Raw genomic sequence first — 23,399 nt, forward strand, 5'->3', positions numbered from 1 at the left:
AATAGCGAAGTATAAATTTTCAAAAAATATAGTATTTAAGCTAAACCAGTGTACTTATGCGTACAAATACACAAAGCTACCAGGTAAAAAATGTGGTAACCATGGTAACAAACAAATTAAATTTCATAATAAGCCAAATAATTGCTGATGAATTTGGTTTAAAACACTTTTTAATAATAAACGCGAATTTATTACATAAAGTGACAGTACATTGCTTATACATATAAACAGTGTTAAGTTTGGGTGTAAATTAAAAAAAGTTTTATTTAACCCATAAAAACAACGTGAGTTGGACATACATAGAGTTTGTGTATCAGTTGATTCGGTTGCTTATTTAGTTTATGAAAAGAGAAAAAGTGAGAGCCTTATTATAATATTCTTTTGTAAATTGACTATTGTGTAATAAATGTTAGAGGTTTTTTTTAAACCAACTCAGGTAAGCAATAAATAATACCGTTTATTACGCTGCCATATTTGTTACGGTTTTTCAAGCAGTGTGCTCTGATCGTTCGGAGTATATAGTTGTGTCGCTCATCGCGAGAATTGCCGCGCGAAATACGAAACTTTATCAAAGTGCTGTGTTTAGTGATTTAAGTGATGTGAAAGTGTTTTAATCCGAGGTAACGTTTTAAATACGGTATTAAAACTATATAACCTGTGACCATATGCATTAAAAATGTCGACAATTAGTTTTAAATTCAGTTCATTATGTATTTTTAAAGTAAGGAAAAAACATTATGTAGCATTTTCTAATGAGTTTCTGGTGTTTATTAAACATGATTAAATTCGCTTCTTTAGCTCAACTTTTCTTGTTTTGTATCTCGGAAATTATTGATGCGAATAGAATAATTATTGGTAATTTATCAATGAATCTTACATAGCCTTGTACTACCTCTAACAGGAGTGTATGATAAAAACTGTTATAAAAAAAGTTAAACTTCGTTTCAGAACTATCGTTGCGTATTGAAAACAGTTCAACTTAAACTTAAACGTAAAAGTCGTGCATCACAATTATTCCAAATTAACAGCTCTATATAGCCATAGACAACATTTGTCTATATTTTAATATGAAACCTTTTTTGTGACATTCGAAGTAACATGATCGGAAAAACGTATTAGGTATTATAAATTATAAAATGTTTATTTACATACATATAAATTACAAGGGATGCAACGGGCGGCCTTATCGCTAACAAGCGATCTCTTCCAGGCAACCCTAGTAAGAAAAGAAAAAATAAATAAAAGTGATGAGTGCAAGAAGATGTTTACATTTTAAATGTCCTTGATAGGTTTTAGCCTCCTATCCTTATTATTAACATCCAAAGACAAACTAACGCCCAAACGCAATTACTTATCTCAATTCATTTTTGACAATCTGAGATCTTAATTCAAATATTTATAGTGTGCCAATAACTAATCGACTGATTGATATTAGATAGGAGAATGATCGACTGTCACAGTCTGATCTGAGATTGTGGATTAATTATGGTTCCGGCGTATGTGTTAATGCCCATGGGCGATGATAGCTGTTAGAAATCATAGTTTTGAAAAAAAAAAATGGTCTCGATTGATCAGTTAATTTACTATTAAGCGTATATTTTATACGGAAGCAAGTATATACAATTAAAACATTGTATGTTAATATATGTCTAACTATTGTTGTGTAGTGAATCTTTGACCTATTTTTCCAATTATTAATTCCGTTCCACAACTGCGCGTTTTTCAAGGAAGTTTTTGCCGCGCTCCACCACTGTGGAACCAGCTGCCGACTGAAGTATTTCCGAACCAATTCGACTTAGGGTCCTTCAAGGAAAGAGCGTACCAATTCTTAAAAGGCCGGCAACCCACTCGCGAGCCCTCTGGCAATGAGAGTGTGTATGAGTGAGCTTCCTGCCCGTTTGCCCATTGTTCTATTAAAAAAAATAACTATTATAAAACATAACGCCGTAGTAAAAATTTATAATTTTAAATATATCATCTAAATATATAAAAAAATACAGTTACCCACTTCGCATATAAGATATATCTTAATATATATATTTCTTGTGTGCGTGTGTATGTGACTGAACTCCTCCTAAACGACTGGACCGATTTAGACGAATTTTTTTGTGTGTGTTCAAGGGTATCTGGGAATGGTTTAGATTCACAATTTTGTCCGCTGGACAATGTTTTTTTAATTAATTTTCAATTTATTAGTTGTTGTTGATTTTGGAATGTTTTACATTGGATCCGACAGACGGCGCTACCATCGCAGTGTCAAATTTTAAATAATATTCGAATTTTAATTTTAGTCTGTCCCGAAATTTAAAAAAAGTTTTGTTATCATTGTGTTATATCGTGTGTGACCATGTGCTGGATCGTTAGATATTGTCATAACATTTGAATAATAATTTTCATCAAAATGGCTTATTAAAAATTGAAATTTTGAAATTAAAGACGTGTAGACAGGACAACGTCTGTCGGATCCGCTAGTATAATATACCTATATGTATATGATAATAAAAGGTATGCTCCACAAAACAGCCCAAAGCTGTGCTTTTATGTAATGGGAGGCAAACGGGCCTAGCCTTATTTGAACTTATGTAATACCTATGACGACTCACATTGCCAGATGACCAAGTGTCGGCCTTGTCAGGACTGGTACTATATTCTTCAAGAACCCTACCTCGAATTGGTCTATCTTGGCCTGATGCCAACAGCGAGATTCTCATTTTTTTCTATAGAACAGGGGGCAAACGGGCAGGAGGCTCACCTGATGTTAAGTAATACCGCCGCCCATGGACACTCTCTATGCTAGAGGTTTGACTGGTTGAAGATCAGAGAGCGCACAGAAGAGACGTTTGGAGTGCTATGACTGATTTTGATGTGAAACTTATATACTTTAGGCGCATGAGGGTACAATTTTTACGAAACGTCACGAATATGTGCAGCGTTTTCGTTGAAGAAAAGGGAGAGAGCGATTGAGACTGATTGAAAGAGAGAGTGAGAAAGGGAGATCGAGACAAAATACACGCTATTTTGATTTGTTTTTATTTATTTAATTATAAGTAATCTGACAGCTACTTAATACATATTATTATACAATATACAAATACAATACACAAAGCCAAAACAGATTACACAGATTAAATAAAAAACAGAACTAAACGAAACGAAAACAGAAAAGATTAATTAAAAGACAAAGTTACATTTAAAAGCAAAACGAAAGAATAAAATTAAAAACTGTAAAATTAAAAAAAAGCAACAAATAATACTAGGAATTTATTAATATCTACTACTTCTCTTTCTCTTTCTTTTTTGTTTGTTTGATGTTGTTAGACCTCTCCGAGATATTAATTATGGTAAATATAGCAACGTCTTCATTATACAATTTTAAGTAACCCTAACAATGTATTCGCGTAGTAGTTACGTTTCAGATGGCAATTCTGTCGTATAACGTCTTGTGCAGTAAACGCAGATTTTTTTATTTATTTACACATAATATTATCATTAGCACGTATACAGTGTGTACACAATGTGATTATAGATATACAAATACATGGAGTGTACATATAATGGTACATGATGATCTATTGATGCTTTTATCTTAGTAATAATTAATTTACAAAGAAGTTTCACTTCTGACACGTGTACTTTGTACGCAAGTACTTTTTTTATTGTTCTGACGACGACGTACGCAAAAGAAAAATCTTGTAACTAAACCTACACATCTTTTAACTTTGATACGAAAGTTTTTGATTAGGTGAAGGTCTCTCTTATCAACAGATAAAACATCATATCTTGCCATTATTGCACATTTTTTAAATATATATAATATTCCATCCATCATAACGACAACCGTCGCACAACTGAGCGTTTTGTAAGTACAAATTTACTTAGGGTCCTTTAAGAAAAGGGCGAAAAGTATATATATACTAGCGGATCCGACAGACGTTGTCCTGTCTACACGTCTTTAATTGCAAAATTTCAATTTTTAATAAGCCATTTTGATGAAAATTATTATTCAAATGTTCTGACAATATCTAACGATCCAGCACATGGTCACACACGATATAACACAATGATAACAAAACTTTTTTTAAATTTCGGGACAGACTAAAATTAAAATTCGAATATTATTTAAAATTTGACACTGCGATGGTAGCGCCGTCTGTCGGATCCAATGTAAAACATTCCAAAATCAACAACAACTAATAAATTGAAAATTAATTAAAAAAACATTGTCCAGCGGACAAAATTCTGAATGTTTTCTTAATTCTGATGAATCTAAACCATTCCCAGATCCCCTTGAACACACACAAAAAATTTCGTCTAAATCGGTCCAGTTGTTTAGGAGTTCAGTCACATACACACGCACACAAGAAATATATATATTAAGATATATATGAAATACTTCTAATATTACATTTACTGACATTTCTCAAGGACGAAGAACGGACGAGAAGAACTGGCAATAAACTCTCCGCCACTCTTTTTAATTGCCAAGTTTGTTATTTTACACAGCGTTTGTAAGGAGCTGCAACCAAAACCTTGTTCCACATGACTTAAGTAATTAATAATAATAATAAATATTATTATTAAAGCTTTCTTAATCCATACAACAATTGTTTACTTTATTTAATGTTATTATATGCCAATATTAATTATTATTAAGCCTTCATTGCTGACACCCAGTATAATATATTAACACTTATTTAAGTTACATAAATAAAACTTAATAAATACAGCATTTGACCAATTTTTAGTAGTCAGCATAGGCCTCTTCCAGCTGCTTCCATTATTTTCTGATGTTAGCTCTTCTTGTCCAAGTTGTGCCTCCTATTCTCTTTATGTCGTCTGCCCATCTCTTGCTCCGTCTTCCACTTTAACTTTTTCCATCGCATGGTTGCCATTCAGTAATTATTTTTATCCATTTCGACCTGCTATCTATCTAATGTATATTTTTTTTGACGTTCATAAGTGTACATACCTACATGATTTTTGAATTTAAAATTTTTGTATTATCTCTCGTCAGTGTTGGCCTAGTCGCTTCAGCGTGCGACTCTCATACCTGAGGTCGTAAGTTCGAACCCCGGCTGTGCACCAATGGACTTTCTTTCTATGTGCGCATTTAACATTTGCTCGAACGGTGAAGGAAAACATCGTGAGGAAACCGCCATGTCTTAGACCCAAAAAGTCGACGACGTGTGTAAGGCACTGGAGGCTTATCACCTACTTGCCTATTAGATTTAAAAATGATCATGAAACAGATTCAGAAATCTGAGGCCAAGACCTAAAGAGGTTGTAGCGCTACTGATTTATTTTTTCTTTCTATCTCTCCTCATGTGCCCGGTCCAGCGTCATGGCATCTTATCACTTCTATTTTCGATTTAATAATAATAATAAAAATAAAAAATAAATTAAAAACATTTTGTCCTTTATCAGCACGAGGCATGGAAATAGCACGCAAATACATAATCGTAATAATTGACAACAACATATACCGACATAGCAAGATTAATACAACATAACTTTAAAGTATATAGATTATATGTTTCGTAATTTGGTGATAACCGACAGGTCAATTAAATCAGTGTCAACACTCCACTTAAAATGAGACCGGTGAAGTACTTTCTATAATTTTGCACTGAATACGTTTAATTAATGATTAAATATTAAATTGGACTTTCATTCTAATGTAAAAGTCAAAAATCTGTTGTAACAATGTACACTTATGGACGTCAAAAAAGAAATATACATTGCTTCTAATTTTAAATTTACTGTCAGTTCTCAAATCAAGGGCGTAGAACGGAAGAGAATGGCATTAGACTCTCCGCCGGTGTTTTTAATCGCCAAGTTTTTTTTTTGTTTTTTTTTTCACAACGTTTGTGTTGAAATTAGAATTATATTTCATCATCGGACGTCGAGGCAGAATACGAAATTCCACCCGTATCACCACGACGTCCACCGTTCCACAAATGCGCGTTTTACTAGGCAGTTTTTGCCGCGCACCACCACTTTGTGGAACCAGCTGCCGACTGAAGTATTTCCGAACCAATTCGACTTAGGGTCCATCAAGAAAAGAGCGTACCAATTCTCAAAAGGCCGGCAACGCACTCGCGAGCCTTCTGGCATTGAGAGTGTCCACGGTATCACTTAACATCAGATGAGCCTCCTGCCCATTTGCCCCGTTCTATAAAAAAAGAAACGTTTTTGTTACAGACATTTCTGTCTGTTTCACATTTAGTCAAGCACAAAGCTATCAATTTGTTTATGTTAAAATAATTATTTTTTTATATTATCTTTTCAACTCTTGCCCCCGGATTGCGTCCAGTCATAATAATCATCTTAACACTCACGCTCGCATCTCCGCCCATGAATTTCGTTTACATACATAAATGTATGTAATCTGAGGCCCAAAAATCATGCCATTGCATAACCATAATGATTTTTGGGCCTCAGATTTCTATATCTGTTTCATGATATATCAATCCAATATGCCGTGATCCAAAGTCAACAAAATAATCTGCGTTTTCTACGCAAGACTTTATGCGACAGAATTTCCCCTAAAGTTCTAATATGTAACTAAAGGAATACATCAACCAATAGCGGGTTTTTTCCCTCGATGTCCAGTTCTCACTCTGCCCAAACCCGATAACCTATCTCAATCCATTTCTGACCATCTGAGATAGACATATTAATTAATTGTAGCGTAATTACGATAATAAACGTTTAATTCAGTTAAAAAAATTAATAAGTAATGAATTTCACAAATAATGCAATATCGTAAAAAATGCAATAGTTTTTAAAAATTGACTTGTTGTGAATTATTATAATTAATATTAATTTGATAACGTAATCATATATTTCAATAATTTATGATGAAGTGATAAAATATTACAAGGATTGACTATATTATGACTCATATGTAATATCTATGTAAAATTCAATTTAAGACAAATTTTCACGTCATTGTATGCGTATAAGAATATGCGAACATTAGATTGTACCACCAAATCATTATTGTATCATATTCTTGCAAATAAAAATTATTATTATTAAAAAAAATTCAAATATTGATAAAAGTGTATTGTACTAGCCATCGGTCAATATAAGCTATCGCCTATCCATGGTAGGTTGGATCGGTGTATGTGGATAGACTCTGCGTCTTACTGATCAGCTTGATTCTCTCTCTCTACGCAGAGAGAGGATTGCAAAATTTGGTCAAAAGGAAGAAGCTGGCTTTTTCCGATCCTCTAGTTTCTTATACTTATTACATCTTTAGAATCAGACATTTGTATTATTTAAATTATTAAATTGAATTGAATATCAGTACTGATTTGGTTGGTTATTTTTAAGAGTGCTAAAAATAAACTCGCGAAACTTGTTTTAAAGTGAATTCCAAAGTATTAAATAATTCTATTACATATAAAACTCAAATGAAATAATAAAAATTTTGTAACAACGCCGATGTTAGCGACTGCTGTTCACAGATGGCGCGGTCTTAAAGTATTTTATGCCTATATATAATTTGTGTCATGTGTGGTTTTGGTCATACATAGATGTGCACAAAAAATATATGAGAGATTCGTTTAATTATATTATACAATTAGAAGAAATTTTTCAATGTTATTTACATATTATTATTTAAGTATAATAAAACGTTTTGAAGTGAAAACTTCGTTTCATCGATTTTCTTTAAATATTTTAGTTTTTATCAAAATAAGAGATATTTAACTTAAAAATTAGAATTGAAAAAAAAAATTAAAGAATAGTCAAATACTACATTTCAATACTAAAATACAGTCTATTTTATACATTATTACTTATAAAAACTTTTTTAATCATCATAATTTTTTGCAAAATTAATAATTGATATTTGAGATTAAATTTTAACTTAAAAATTTAAATTTAAATAAAAAATAGTGCTTCAAATAATAGTCTAATACTACTACATATTTAAGATAGTAAAACAAGTCTGATTTACAATTATTACTTATAAAAACTTTTTTTAGTCATCGTAGTTTTTATCAATATTAATGCCATGTAGGCGATATTTTTTTAAAATAACAAATGAACGAAATGTTTTCCAAAAAATAAATTCAGAATTATTTCATTAAAAATACTAGCTACCAAAGTTTTATAGGCAACTTGCTAGATATACATTCTCCTAATTATAAATCTTAATCTAATTATAATTCTTAAAAGGCCGGCAACGCACTCGCGAGCCCTCTAGCATCGAGAGTGTCCATGGGCGGCGGTATCACTTAACATCAGGTGAGCCTCCTGCCGGTTTTCTCTCCACCCCGTTCTATAAAAAAATTGTTTTCTAGCAAATAACCGATGTGCGCACTAATCCCGCAGGATCTTAGACCATCTCTGGTAAAAGATGCAGAAGATCCCTTCGTGAATCTTTGATCATTACACATTCTCCAATCAACTTATAATGTTTGTCAATTCTAATAATAACTACTTCCGGTGTCAGTATGTCAATGTCAAATTTGACATTCGTGACGTACGTCAGAAATTTGATTTTAACAAGCAGATAGTTCGCGCTCGACTCTGTAGCTACTGTCGGTCGATTACGAATTCGGAACTTTTATCTTTCGATTACGAAGAATTGTAGGGCATAACGACTATATTAAAATTCTTCAATTACACAATCTTTTGTTTTAACTCGTTTTATTTTATATAGGTTAAGGTAACTACTTGAAATGCGTTTACAAAACACTGCGATGACGTCATACCCTGAAACGCGCTATCGAAGTGTTTTCTAATAAACTCCCAAACCATTTTTGACCATCTGAGATAGACATCATAATCCAAATATTGATAACAGCGTATTGTAATAGCCATCTGTCGATACATGCTATCCATGGTAGGTCGGATCTGTGTACATGGATAGACCTTTATATGAAATGACAGTTCAACTGTGCCAATATCCTATCTTAAGATATTAACTTACACCAGTTTTTTAAATAATTAAAAAGCTTTTTGATATGTTTTAAACATAGATATATATATAAACATAGATATGTTTTAAATAGATGTTCGGTTTTATTTACTTTATTTGGTTTATATTGATTATCATATATGAGTGTAAAGAAGAGATTGCATTCCATCCGTCGCCAAAAATGAATTGTCTTCGTAGGGTTCGGTTTTTGGGATGGAGATATCAGAGATTAATTATTGGGTTTGGGCGTTAAACGACTGGAGCGGTTTGAATGAATTTTATTGTTTGCATTTTGGTGGCGCCCTGATTTACATTCACAAATCAGCCCCACAGATGGCGTTGCATCTAATCTTCTGACCACGTGTTCGTAATTAAACCTGTAAGCGGCTGAACAAATTTTGATGAAATTTTTTGTACTTTTAAGTGGAGTCAAGAATGATTTACATAATAATGTAATAAGATATTTACGTCTGTCAGATTTGCGTGTAATATAATAGTACCTGGATGGCCGATCTTTGCTCGGTATTTTTATTTTTTTATAAATTGTGTTTTTTGGAAATTATATTTAAGTACGAATTACATACTAATAAAATGGTGAAATATGAACAATATAGATTATATATGCTGGAATAGCTTTAGTGTTGTTGTGTCGTTAAAGCAATTTAAAAAAAATAGTATTATTATTCGCCGATAGATGTCAGGAAGATAAAAATTATTATTATTATTATCTAATAGGCAAGTAGGTGATCAGCCTCCAGTGCCTGACATCGTCGTCGTTTGGGTCTAAGACATGTCGGTCTCCTCACGATGTTTTCCTTCATCGTTCGAGCAAATGTTAAATACGCACATAGAAATAAATTCCATTGGTGCACAGCCGGGGATCGAACCTACGACCTCAAGTATGAGAATCGCACGTTTTGTTTCATCAAGTTTTTTTTCAAAGTTGTTTAATTATATTAAATGATTATTTATAAAAATGCTTTTAAAATTTCTTGAATACCAACTTTAATTTGATTTAAAAATAGGTGTAGATTTAAAAATGATCATGAAACAGATTCAAAAATCTGAGGCCAAGACCTAAAGAGGTTCTAACGCCACTAATTTTTTTATTTTTAAAATATTTAACTGAATATCGCACGTACTCTGCAACTTCCAGTAACAAAAGCCAAAAATAAAAACACAATTTCAAAGTCAAAGTCAAAAATCATTTATTCATGTAGGTAACACAATGTACACTTATGAACGTCAAAAAATAAATAAACTTTTCTAATTTTACATTTACTGCCAGTTCTCAAATCAAGGGCTTAGAACGGAAGAGAATGGCAATAAACTCTCCGCCACTCTTTTTTTAATCTTTTTAAATTTTTAAATGTCGATCTTTCATTAACTGTCTAGAGATTCAATTAACTCTCTGATTTAACTACTTTGTTGCGACATTACAACTTCTCGATCTTAGCCTTCTCGCCTTCACCGGGGAAAGTGAGATCCCTTACTACGATCACTCACTTCATGTTCACGTGTCGGCATCCAAGGTCCAAGTCTTGCTGGAGACGCCCTTGCACCAGTCGCAGACAATGCCCATTCGTGGCCCAAGGAACGGTGTTCCATGTGCTCTTCATCTTCCTGAATTACAGTTGCTTAGAAAAATAAATCAGTGGCGCTACAACCTCTTTAGGTTTTAGCCTCAGATATTTGAATCTGCTTCATGATCATTTAGATTTAGGTGATCAGCCTCCAGTGCCTGATACACGTCGTCGATTTTTTTGGTTTTTTTTGGGTCTAAGACATGTCGGTTTCCTCACGATGTTTTCCTTCACCGTTCGAGCAAATGTTAAATGCGCACATAGAAAGTCAATCGGTGCACAGCCGGGGATCGAACCTTCGACCTCAGATGTGAGAGTCGCACGCTGAAGCCACTAGGCCAACACTGCTCTGCTGCAACAGGGCTTGAGATTGAGATGCTTAGGACATGAACTAATCTAGTTTTTCGACCTGTCGAAAATACTCAGCGAAAAATGTTTCCATAACTCTTCTCCGTCATTGAACTTATAGCCGCTATTCTTATCGATAATATGGCTATCACCAAAACGTCACAGCATCGTTATCTTCTACGTCATAGGAATTCTCCGATAGCTGATGTCAATGAATTATTTTATCTATGTACTAGTGACTCGCCCCGGCTTTGCACGGGTGCAATGCTGATGAAAAGCACGTTTTATTAAGTATTTTCCGCGCTAGAGAGCTTCGATAATAAACTCGTCTGACTCTGCTAAATTCAAATTTCGGTCGGTACTGGCGCAAATCTACGTCCCGAAATTTTTAAGTTTGTAATACAATATTCGAAAATATTTAGTAATTCACACGATGTTATGCGAGAGAATTGCCATCTTATAGTTCTAATATGTAACTAAACGAATACATTAACCAATAGGGTGTATTTTTTCTCGCTCTCTCTCAATCGGTCTCAATCGCTCTCTCCCTTTTCTTCCACAAATACGCTGCAAATCTCCGTGACGTTCCGTAAAAAATTTACCCGCCTAAAGAAGTTTCAACAGTGTAATAATATTATTCATTTATAAAGAAAATATTATATGTATTATGTAATGAATACACTAATAAGAATATATGTCAGCGTAATTATATTCTGATTGTAATTTAATCGCGAAAACAAACAAAAGTGCTGATAGACGCTTTGTAATTCAATGTATTAAAACAAAATGGCGTTTGAAGAGACACTGAATATTTCTACGTCCATAATAATTAATAAAGCCATCTCATAACTCTTTCTTCTTATAAATTATTTATTTACGTTATTTCCAAAAGAATGTTTAAAACGGTACTGTAGTTTTTGTGAAACAAAATCACTGATGTAAACTTAAACACAAATATTATATTTAGCATAATATTTTATTCTGATTGAATAAATAAATTATTCTTATTAAAACTTAGTATATAATCTGCTAATTCATAAATTGGTTTAGTCTACCATTAGAAACCCCTGGAACATTCTAGAGTTGAGTTATATTATGTAATATTAAATTTAAAATTTTTTTTAAATTTACAACTTACAATTAAAACATTTTTTACGAATTTATTTAATTCACGTTGAATAATTATTTATTTCCATATTTATTTTATGTTTTCTTGAATGAACCAATTCTACTAATTCCTTCAAGGAGACTACCAATTACAAAAAGGCCGACCACGCACATGCGAGCCTTCAGCACCACTTAAAAAATGAGCCTTCCGCCCGTTACCTTCTGAACGATTCATGATTCAGGTATATATCTTTCAGGGTTTGCCGAAGCCGGTATTTAACAAAATTACTTAAAATTGGTATTGTTTCAGGTTTCAATATGGAGTTGAAATCGCCGAAAGCGAAGAAAAAGACGACAACAAAACTCGTCTCGTGGAAGAAACTGTTCAGCACACCCATTCTGATCCTATTACTCCTCGGATCGACCAGTTGTGACATTGACAGTGACATTGACATTGACGCTGACGTCAGGCATACAGATAAGCGTATAGATAGACGTGTCTTAAGTGACATACGCTATTTGAGGCGTAATTTAAATAAGGACGTGTTGAATTTTGTTATGAAAGATGTCTTGATTGATGGAGAAGTGGAAAATAGAATACATTTTAATGGCATCACGGCGAAGGAGACTTTTGTTGGGGCAAATGGGTATGTATTTATTTCATACTTCGTTAAATTTAAAAGCAAATATAGGACGTAGAAAATATAGAGAGACGCAAGCGATTTCTTTCAGGCAAGCCTAGTAGGAAAAACCAAATCCAAATCTTATAAATAAATGCGTGCGCACAAAGTCAGAAGTGAAACTTCTTTGTAAATTAATTATTGCTATTAAATCCCCAATAGATGATCATGTACCAGTATATATTATATACCACTCCATGTATTTGTCACTACATAGTATAAAACAACTTTCTCTGTCCCTATGTCCCTTTGTATGCTTAAATCTTTGAAACTACGCAACGGATTTTGATTCGGTTTTTTTAATAGATAGAGTGATTCAAGAGGAAGGTTTATAATATATATATGTATAATAACATCCATAAAATAGTGGAGAAGTACTGTTATTTATCAAAATAATGTACTAAGTATTGTACACATTGAAAAGGTCTACAGAAAAGTCCTTAATGATATATGTCTACATGTTATATGTCGCGTATATTATCGGAGCTTTCCAGCGACGGAAATAACAATACATAATAAAAACCTGCTTTTCATCAGCATTGCACCCGTTCGAAGCTGGGGCGGGTCACTAGGATATCTATAATCACACTGTTTTATGTACGCTGTATATGTGCTAATGATAATATAAATAAATAAAAAACGAGACGTTGTGCGACAGATTTTCCATTTACACCAGTTTTGAAAATAATTAAAAAGCTATTTGATATGTTTTAAACATACATTATTATTATTGGCATGGTTTTTACGGAGAGATAAATTGCATCTTCAAAAATGTTTTTTTGACAACAACATGGTAATAGCAGTTACAGTTGTGATGCATGAAGGTTGGAGAATAGAAATCTTTTAAAAAATATTTTTTGGAACGATGTTCAACGAAAAAATTAAGATCAAAAGTTGTAACGACACTTTTTGCTATAGTGTTTATATTTCATATTTTCGGTACTATTATCGCCAACGTCCATACCACGTTGAATACACCGGTTCTCGTCCGATCACCGAAGTTAAGCAACGTCGGGTGAGGTCAGTACTTGGATGGGTGACCGCCTGGGAACACCTCGTGATGTTGGCTTTTTTTTCTTAGTGAGAAATGAATGAAAATTAAAATTTTCGGAATCACTTAATTTAGTCATTGTTTTGGTTCGTGAGACCAAACGTACACTAGAAACCCTGTACAATAATTGCGGGGTCCATAATTTCTTTGCAAAATATATAACGTTTAAAATGTATTTATTTTAATAAATAAAAAAATAATGTTTCAGGAAAATGTCATGAAATTCTGTAATTTCAAAACTTAGTGCAAACAACTTATACAAGGAGATGAACCAGATGAGACTCAAAATCTGTACCACGAAATACAAAATATGCAGATGAAACCATTAGCGCCCGAACCCAATAATTAATCCACAATCTCAGATTAAAAAACCATCTGAGATCAGATCGCCTTAGTCTAGATAACTTCAAGTTGTATATTCTAGTATTTTATATTTAGATCACGTGTTTCTTAACACTACAATTAAACAGTGTGAATAAATAAATATTATTTTGGTGTTTTTAAATCAATTTCATGTACGATCATGTATTTACTAATAATTAATTATTTAAATAAAATCTTTTTGTTTAAATTTAATTTTTATCGTTAATCAATTAGTTATTTTTTTCATACGCCAAAGAAGTATAACTTCTAACGCGTACAAAAGTACAGACACTCTGTTTTCTACTTGATATTTTTGACAATTCACACAATATTTTTATACTTTGTAGCCTATGTGTTAATCTGATGTATACGCAATATTATTGTGAAGTTTCAATAAAATACATTCAGTAGTTTTATCGCAAAAGCGTAGCAAAACATCCAGTCATACTTACTAAATTCGCGTTTATAATATTAGGATTACTTTCTGAGAAATTTGTGTACATGAAAATAAAGCATACTGAATTACACAACAGTTTTTTCGTGTATCTAATTTTAAAAGGCCGGAGTTTGTCTGTCAACAGGTCTGAGTGAGACGTCTAAACATCTCCAATAAAGTAGAACACACTATATTCTTAAGGATTTTACTATTTGATATCGGTTCCGTAGTTTAGGAGTCCATCGCGGACAAACAACGTGACACGTAATTTATATATATGAATATTTTAATAAATACAATATATTTATGAGAGCAGTGTTGGCCTAGTGGCTTCAGCGTGCGACACTCATACCTGAGGTCGTAGGTTCGGTCCCCGGCTGTGAACCAATGTAGTTTCTTTCTATGTGCGCATTTAACATTTGCTCGAACGGTGAAGGAAAACATCGCGAGGAAACCGACATGTCTTAGACCCAAAAAATTGACGTGTGTCAGGCACTGGAGGCTTATCACCTACTTGCCTATTAGATTTAAAAATGATCATGAAACAGATTCAGAAATCTATCAAGACCTAAAGAGGTAGCGCCACTGATTTATTTAATATATTTATGAAAATAAAATACAATAAAAACATGTTTAAAATTAAAACGGTGATCTTGGCAAGCTTTCGCGGAACGAGTTATATATATCGCTGTTGACAAATCCATCAAAATCCGTCTAAATGTTTTATCCAAAGCCAATTATAATAGATTACTATTTACAGTAATAATTTAATTCCTGATTAGTTAATGACCGTTTATATTGTCTATTGGTTAATATCAAAAAGTGCGTGCGTACAAAGTACACACACAAGTGAAACTTCTTTGTAAATGATAAAATAATAATGTATCATGTATTCCATCTGTGGCTATGTTCTCGGTGTATTTGTTTGCTATTATATGTATTTTGTGTTAGCTGTAGGAGTAAAAATAAATAAATAAAATGTAAATTCGGGTACCAGTATATGATCACTCCATGTATTTGTAAATCTATATTCACACTGTATACGTGCTAATGATAATATAAATAAATAAAAAATCTGCCGAAGATTTTTATTTGAAATGCTATCTAAAGTTCTAATATATAAAAATCTCTCTCAATCGGTCTCAATAGCTCTCTCTCTCTTTTAGTCGACAAAAACGCTGCACATCTTCGTGACGTCCGTAAAAACATTACCTGAATGCACCTAAGTTTTCATTTCAAAAGTCTTGCAATCCTCTGGAGTGTATGTATCGATTTGCACTTTCAGCGTTAAATAGACCTATCAATTGGCACCTTATAGCTTCAATAGATGATGGTAAGAGATTCTTCCTGAAACTGATAAGGAAGTTTTAGTAAAATAACTAAGTTCTAGGAAGCTACTATAATATCAAAAAGCCATCTCGGAGATTAGGTAGAATTTTTTTATTCAAATTCAAAATTATTCATACATTTCGGTAACACAATGAACACTTATAAACATCAATAGAGAAATACACATAAATTGCGTCTAATTTTACATTTAAGTTCTCAAATCTAGCGTAGAACGGACGAGAACTGGCAATAAATTCTCCGCCACTCTGTTTAATCACCGAGTTTTTTGTTTACAAAAGGTTTGTAAAGAGCTGCAACTATTACACCATGTTCCAAATGACTTAAAAAAAATTAAAAACATACTGTCCTCTATCAGCAGTAGGCATGGTGAAATAGGTGCACTTACATTCTCATGGGAACAAAACGCAAATCGAGTATTACATTACAAACTCCGGAGGATTGAAGGAGCCCAAATCCATTTACTTGTCTCTCTTCCTCGCCAGAACTGTTAAATCCTGCCCGGCTATCCTTTATTTTCCAAGGCAGTTTTTGCCGCGCACCACCACTTTGTGGAACCAGCTGCCCACTGAAATATTTCCGAACCAATTCGACTTAGGGTCCTTCAAGAAAAGAGCGTACCAATTCTTAAAAGGCTGGCAACGCACTAGCGAGCCCTTTAGCAATGAGAGTGTCCATGGGCGGCGGTATCACTTAACATCAGGCCTCCTGGCCGTTTGCCCTGTTCTATAAAAAAAATCCATCTTCCCTTTGTAACATCAAAAGATGCCGATCCATTGAGTGTCGTTATACAGATCTTACACTGTATATTAAAGCTCTATTCAATAGACATCGCGAATGCTATTTCTGGACGACATATGTGGTCGTCAATCTTGATCTGTCAGCATCAGTTTTGATAACAATTATAGAACTGAATTCTTAACCAGGAAGAGAGTTCGAATACTGTTAGCAAACGCATCACCAGAGACAGCATTTTTTTTTACTCGGGGAAATGCATTGCGCATACCCTTCCGCGGCGCGACTGCTTGGTGCAGAAGGGTTATGTGGGACTCGCCATTGTTCATACCCACTAAAACCCCAAGGTGCCACCAACAATCGCCTTATGTGGGATGCGGTAACAGCAGAGCCTTATCAGCTTCCCGACATGCGATGCGGCGGTTGCGTCCGCCTCTTCACGCCCATTGTTGGTTTGTGAGGATGCTTGACACAGCAAGCATCTTTCACAGACCGGGCCATAGGGCATTTACAAATAGCTAGGGGAGATCGGGTCCAGTACTTGCAGGGATGGGTCATCATCCCTTCTTTATCACCAGAGACAACTCGCTTGGCATCGTGGAACTGTTACATTCACTGCGATGAGGTCCAGACCTCTTCCAGACGAAACTGCTTTTAGAAGAACCTGTTTATATTCTTTATCTTCACTTATTTTTATTTATTGGATTTAAGTAAATTTAAAGATAATCGATTTGACTTTCTCATGTCATTTGAACTGTCCTTGAACAAGTTTTATTTGGTCAAGTGTGTTTTTAAAATAGCCTTTATTCGAATACATAATCAGGATTATATTTAGTACAAGTTATCATTATCAGTGGCGCTACAACCTCTTTACGTCTTGGCCTTAGATTTTTCGTTACGAAGATGTGCAGAGTTTTTGTGAAAGAAAACGGAGAATAAATTAAAACTATTTAAAATTAATATTTCGTAAAGAGAATTTATGAAATACTAGCGGATCCGACAGACGTTGTCCTTTCTACACGTCTTTAATTTGAAAATTTCAAACTTTTTTTAATAAGCTAAATCATTCTGAACCATTTTGATGAAAATTATTATTCAAATGTTATGACAATATCTAACGATCCAGCACATGGTCTACAATAACACAATGATAACAAAACTTTTTTTTAATTTGATCGCAGCGCTAACTGTCGGGACAGACTAAAATTAAAATTCTAATATTATTTAAAATATGACACTGCGATGGTAGCGCCGTCTGTCGGATCCAATGTAAATCAACAACTACTAATAAATTAAAAATTAATTAAAAAAACATTGTCCAGCGGACAAAATTGTGAATCTAAACCATTCCAAGATCCCCTTGAACACACACAAAAAATTTCGTCAAAATCGGTCCAGTCGTTTGAGAGAAGTTTAGTGACATACACACTCACAGAAGAATTATATATATAAAGATTAGTATTTATATATAATGCTAAATTATTTGATGAAATCTTAAATGACGAATTGTAAATTAAAATTCCACGTTATTAAAGAAATAAATTTATAATTTGTATTATTTTCCTACACTTTATATTTTAATGACAATTAAATTCATTAAATTCCTAACATAATATCTTCATTTTTACCTTAAGTCTCGGAAATATAAAATTTTATTTGTTACAAAAATACATAACTTACAGACTATACCAATACGATTATGTTGAGAATCATTTAATAAAATATAATAAAGTGCATATATATATTAAACACATAATATACACAATATCGCTACTGTGAATTCACTCTGCGAACATACAAATATGTTGATAGTGACTTTAGTAGTTTAGACATATAAATATGAAGAAGTTTTAAAAATTAGTGTGTTGTCACATTAAAAATTGTATTTAATGTTGTACCAATAAGATAATATTAATAAGCTTTTATTCTTCCACATCCTATTTACATAAATCAAATAAAATAGATAAGAATACAATTTTAACTAAGATGCGGCCCTTGTCCTGGAGAATGCCTCCTCCAACTTTTTCCACCCTAATTAATTTTGTGCTATCGTCATCCAATTTCTTCCAGCCCAATTCGATCCCGTCAGCCCATCGCTCTATTGGTCTTCCTTTGTTTCTTGTTCCTTTTGGACCAGTCCATTCGGTTACTGCTTTAGACCATTTGTCATGTGTACAATGCGCTACGTGGCCTACCCAACTCCATTTAAGTTTTAGGGCATGTAGCTTCAATAATTTTGGTTTTACTGCGAATATATTCACTTTTACGTAAATAAATAAATCCAATCAAAAATTATCAAACGGCGTATGGCATGATATCTTTGTGTGTACATTTAAACACATGTTATAATTGTGAATAATAAAACGCGCGAAGTCTGTGTTGCTTCCTGACATCTGGTGGCAAATGGCAATAAACTTTTAATAATACGACTAGTTAGATATACGTTATACAACTTTGCTGAGGACGTTAAATCTATGCCATCAAAGACTTCTAAAATAATAACTTCTTATAGAAGTTATATTTCTCCATAATGAATCCACAATTGTTTTCAATCTAAGATCAGATTGTGACAGTCGATCGATCTCCTATCTGCATCCCAATAACCAAACCCTACGAAGACAATCCATTTTTGGCGACGGATTGAATGCAATCACTTCTCTCTTTACACTCATATTTGATAATCAATATAAACCAAATAAAGTTAAGAGCGTACCAATTCTTAAAAGGCCGGCAACGCACTCGCGAGCCCTCTGGCATTGAGGGTGTCCATGGGCGGCGGTATGACTACAATAAAACATCAGGTGAGCCTCCTGCCCGTTTGCCCCCTGTTCTATAAAAAAAAAAAAATAAATAAAACCGTACCAATAATATAAAATTATACATGTCCATGTTTGAAACATATAATTTTTTTTTATTATTTTAAAAACTGGTGTAAGTTAAAATCTTTAGATATGTTATTGGCACAGTTGAACTGTCAATTTCATACTATGCACATACCTACACCGATCCGACCTACCATGGACAGCTTGTATCAAGAGATGGCTACTACAATCCGTTGATTGGTTATTGGCATTATCAATATTTGGATTAACATCTCTATCTCAGATGGTCAAAAATGGATTGAGATATATTATTGGGCTTGGGCGTAAGTGGAAATTACAGAGTCAGGGTTCCTGGTGCAGCTTGATAATGCCCTTCGAAGTGTGAAAAGACGCGATTTAAAATCCAATTATTTGGTATGGTTTCTCTTATGTAGACATTTTGACCGTGAACCGTTGCCAATTGGCCAGTTCTGATGTAATTTCAGTAGGGTTCATGTAATTACGGTAGATTTACTGATTTAAAGTGCGCGAAATCACGAATTATCGTACACTATTTAATTTCGATTGATTCCTGATTTATTTTGGACGTTTCAAACATGTAGACTAATACAAATTCGACTTAGGGTCCTTAAAGTGCGTACCAATTAATATAAGGCCGGCAACGTAGTCGCCTAAGGCATTGTGTGACCGTCTTATGGCCGGCCGATCGATATTAGGCTATATATATATAAATACAATCCTTCTTTCAATATTATATAATCTCTTCCTAAACGGCTGAATCGATTTTGTATAGCGTTTGGGTGGCGATCTATATGGTTTAGATTCACATATCAGACGTTATTAGTATAATATTAATCAAAATAATAATTCTGTTCCTTGCTGTATTGTGATACTTATTCGTCGAGGAAGTCACCAGCTCTGGGTTCACTGTTACCATCTACTGGTACCATATTTGCCATACAGTTATAATTTCAGTATATCTACTGATTTATACTGTCAGTATATACCGTACTGGTATAGCACTAGTCGTTCATAACATTCTTACATCAGTGTCAACGTGTTATTTGTAGTGTTAATAAACAATATATTATATATTTATATATATACTAGCAACCTGTTCCGGCTTCGCACGGGTGCAATGCTGATACTAAATACACTACAGAAAATCTGTGAACATTGTATATAAAAATGTGGGTTATCCATAAGAGATAGACATATACGATCATGGACTTTTATGTAGACCTTTTCAATGTGTACAATACTCAGTACATTATTTTGATAAAACTCGTAGGGTTCAGCCTACGTTTGCATTTGTAAAAATGTAGTTATTTACGACGTCACATTAGAAACCTCAAAAATAACAGTACTTCCCCACTATTTAATGGATGTTGTTATACATATAAACCTTCCTCACTTGAATCACTCTATCTATTAAAAAAAATCGCATCAAATCCGTAGCGTAGTTTCAAAGATTTAAGCATACAAAGGGACATAGGGACAGAGAAAGCAACTTTGTTTTATACTATGTAGTGATGTGCATATATACATATAAATAAGGAAAAATATGTACTTTCTAATTGACAGAAACAGCTGCCGGAAGGCTCGCTAGTGCGCTGCCGGCCTTTTAAGAATTGCTAGGCTCCTTGAAGGTATTAGGCGAATTGGTTCGGAAATACCTACCGCCTATGGACGCTTAATGCAAGAGGACTCGCAAGGGCGTTGCCGGCTTCTTGAAGGACCTTGAGAATTTGTTCAATACTTCAGTAGGCAGCTGATTCCAATTCTTAATAGGCCGGCAACGCACTTGCGCGTTACTAGTCTGGTGTCCATAGGCAGCTGTATCACTTAACACCAGCGGAGTCTCCTACCCATTTGCCTTCTAATAAATAATATAAGATTGAAAAATGATATATACAGTAAGCCCACATTAAGAAATATCACATACACGAACTTCTTTTTTGCAGTCGGTTAAAAATTGTGATAATTACAGCGTATGGGGAACAATGCTGTCTGCCCCACTACCTCTGAAAGCCTAAAAGAAATGTTTGTGTGAATCGAAGTGTTATTAATAGTGCCTCGACCGGTTTACACTTCTTCTAGGGTTGCCGCTTCTCGGTATTTATTCGTGGATGACAGCTGTTCGAAATTAATTTAAAGGAAGTTTTTTTAAAACAGTGGCTCATCTGATATGAGTCGATTTTTTGTTATGATATAGGAATCATAAAAATATGTCTTTGAGATATCGGAGTAGAAAATTTATGTAAAATGACGTCACACTTCCGCCATTTTGTTTGCGGTAACTAATAGGTATGTCAAAAGCTCGTGAAATAAAATTAGGGGCTGTTCCAATATCGCGTAAGCAGATTAACTGCAATTTATCCCCTCTTGTCAGCAAACGTAAGCAAAGCTAGCCCAAAAATAATAGTACATAAAGGAATCCTCGAAAATTTTCTTTTGCGAACTAGCGAACTGTTGAATCGACTACCGGCGGGGGTCTTCCCTGAGAGATACGTCCTCCAACAATTCGAGCGTAGGCCGGCAACGCACCCACTAAAAATGGGTGTCTATGGGCTGCTACGACTGCCTTTTTGGGCGTCCCGCAGGCTCGTTTGCCCCCTTATTATATTAAAAAATGCATTTCGTTTTTAAGTAATATACAGTGTAAAAGTAAATAATAACATGTAATCATCAAATAAGAACATCAATGAAACCTCACCCCCCCCCCCATAGTGCTTATGTTATACTTGAACACCCCAATAAACAATTGTTTAAGTTACATAACCTAACTTAATCTATTCCAAGATTTGCGACACGGGGCGTCTTCCAGCGGCTTCCATTATTCCATTCATCACTCCGCTGAAGAGCTATCTTCTTGTCCAAGTTTAGCCTCCTATTCTCTTTATATCGTCTGCCGATTTCTTGCTCTATCTTCCGCTTTTCCTTTTTCCAACTCGTGTTTGCGATGCTGTAAATTTTTTTTTCATTTTAATCTGCTTGGGACCCTAACAAAATAATTGGAAAAACTTTTTTAACATCTTCTGACTTATTTAATTTTTTTTGACATTTCATAGACAATGTCACTAACAATTAATCGTTGGCAGCCCTAGTTAAGTAGAAGACGGCATAATTTGAATGAAAAGACTGCGTACATCGCTATTATGACGCGATGGGGAGACAAATGGATGGATTTGTATGGATACGTAAAGAAATAAAATATTAAAAATTAACATATGACTTACATCTTACATATACATGTGTGTGTATATATAAGTATATGTAAGCCAATTTATACATGAAATCTTCATTAATTTAATATTATTTTTGTACTTTTTTGTCTTATTGCGCAGTGTTGGCCTAGTGGCTTCAGCGTTCGACTCTCATACCTGAGGTCGTAGGTTCGATGCCGGGCTGTGCACCAATGGACTTTCTTTCTATGTGCGCATTTTAACATTTGCTCGAACGGTGAAGGAAAACATCGTGAGGAAACCGACATGTCTTAGACCCAAAAAGTCGACGGCGTGTGTCAGGCACATCACCGTCACAGGCTGATCACCTACTTGCCTATTAGATTTAAAAATGATCATGAAACAGATTCAGAAATCTGAGGCCAAGACCTAAAAGAGGTTGTAACGCCACTGTTTTATTTATTTATAATTATTTACAAAAAAATAATAATTAAAGACAATACTACATAATACAGAACTTACTTAACACTAAAACTCTCAAAAAATAAATATTCTTCTCCATATATATCAATTGTTTGTGAAGTCACAAATGACTGCGCAGGTAGTTCAAAAGCCCTTTTAGCTGACCGCCCTCGCTACCTTATGATAGAATATATGGATATCACTACATATTATAAAACAAAGTCGCTTTCTCTGTCCCTATGTCCCTTTGTATGCTTAAATCTTTGAAAGTACGCAATGGATTTTGATGCGGTTTTTTTTTAATAGATAGAATGATTCAAGAGACAGGTTTATATGTATAATAACATC

General features: G+C 33.9%; 1 protein-coding gene and 1 non-coding gene across 5 annotated transcripts in view; both read left to right on the forward strand.

Annotated features, from left to right (window-relative positions):
* Positions 1 to 501: 501 nt before the first annotated feature.
* Positions 502 to 23,399, forward strand: part of LOC111000927 — a 65,883-nt gene continuing 42,985 nt past the window's right edge. For 3 of the 4 annotated variants that reach the window (XM_045633720.1, XM_045633719.1, XM_045633721.1), the window contains exons 1-2: positions 12,115 to 12,212; positions 12,281 to 12,617. In XM_045633720.1, the coding sequence (XP_045489676.1) occupies positions 12,289 to 12,617 (329 nt within the window). In that variant the 5' untranslated portion in view covers positions 12,115 to 12,212; positions 12,281 to 12,288. Of the gene's footprint in view, positions 621 to 12,114; positions 12,213 to 12,280; positions 12,618 to 23,399 lie in introns of those variants that run through there. The other variant, XM_022270532.2, reaches the window with a different exon arrangement.
* Positions 13,601 to 13,719, forward strand: LOC123690424. The gene has a single exon (XR_006751083.1). It is a non-coding gene; the product is annotated as a 5S ribosomal RNA (ribosomal RNA).

This window comes from Pieris rapae, chromosome 24, assembly GCF_905147795.1.
Source record: "Pieris rapae chromosome 24, ilPieRapa1.1, whole genome shotgun sequence".
Classification (NCBI taxonomy): Eukaryota; Metazoa; Arthropoda; class Insecta; order Lepidoptera; family Pieridae; genus Pieris; species Pieris rapae.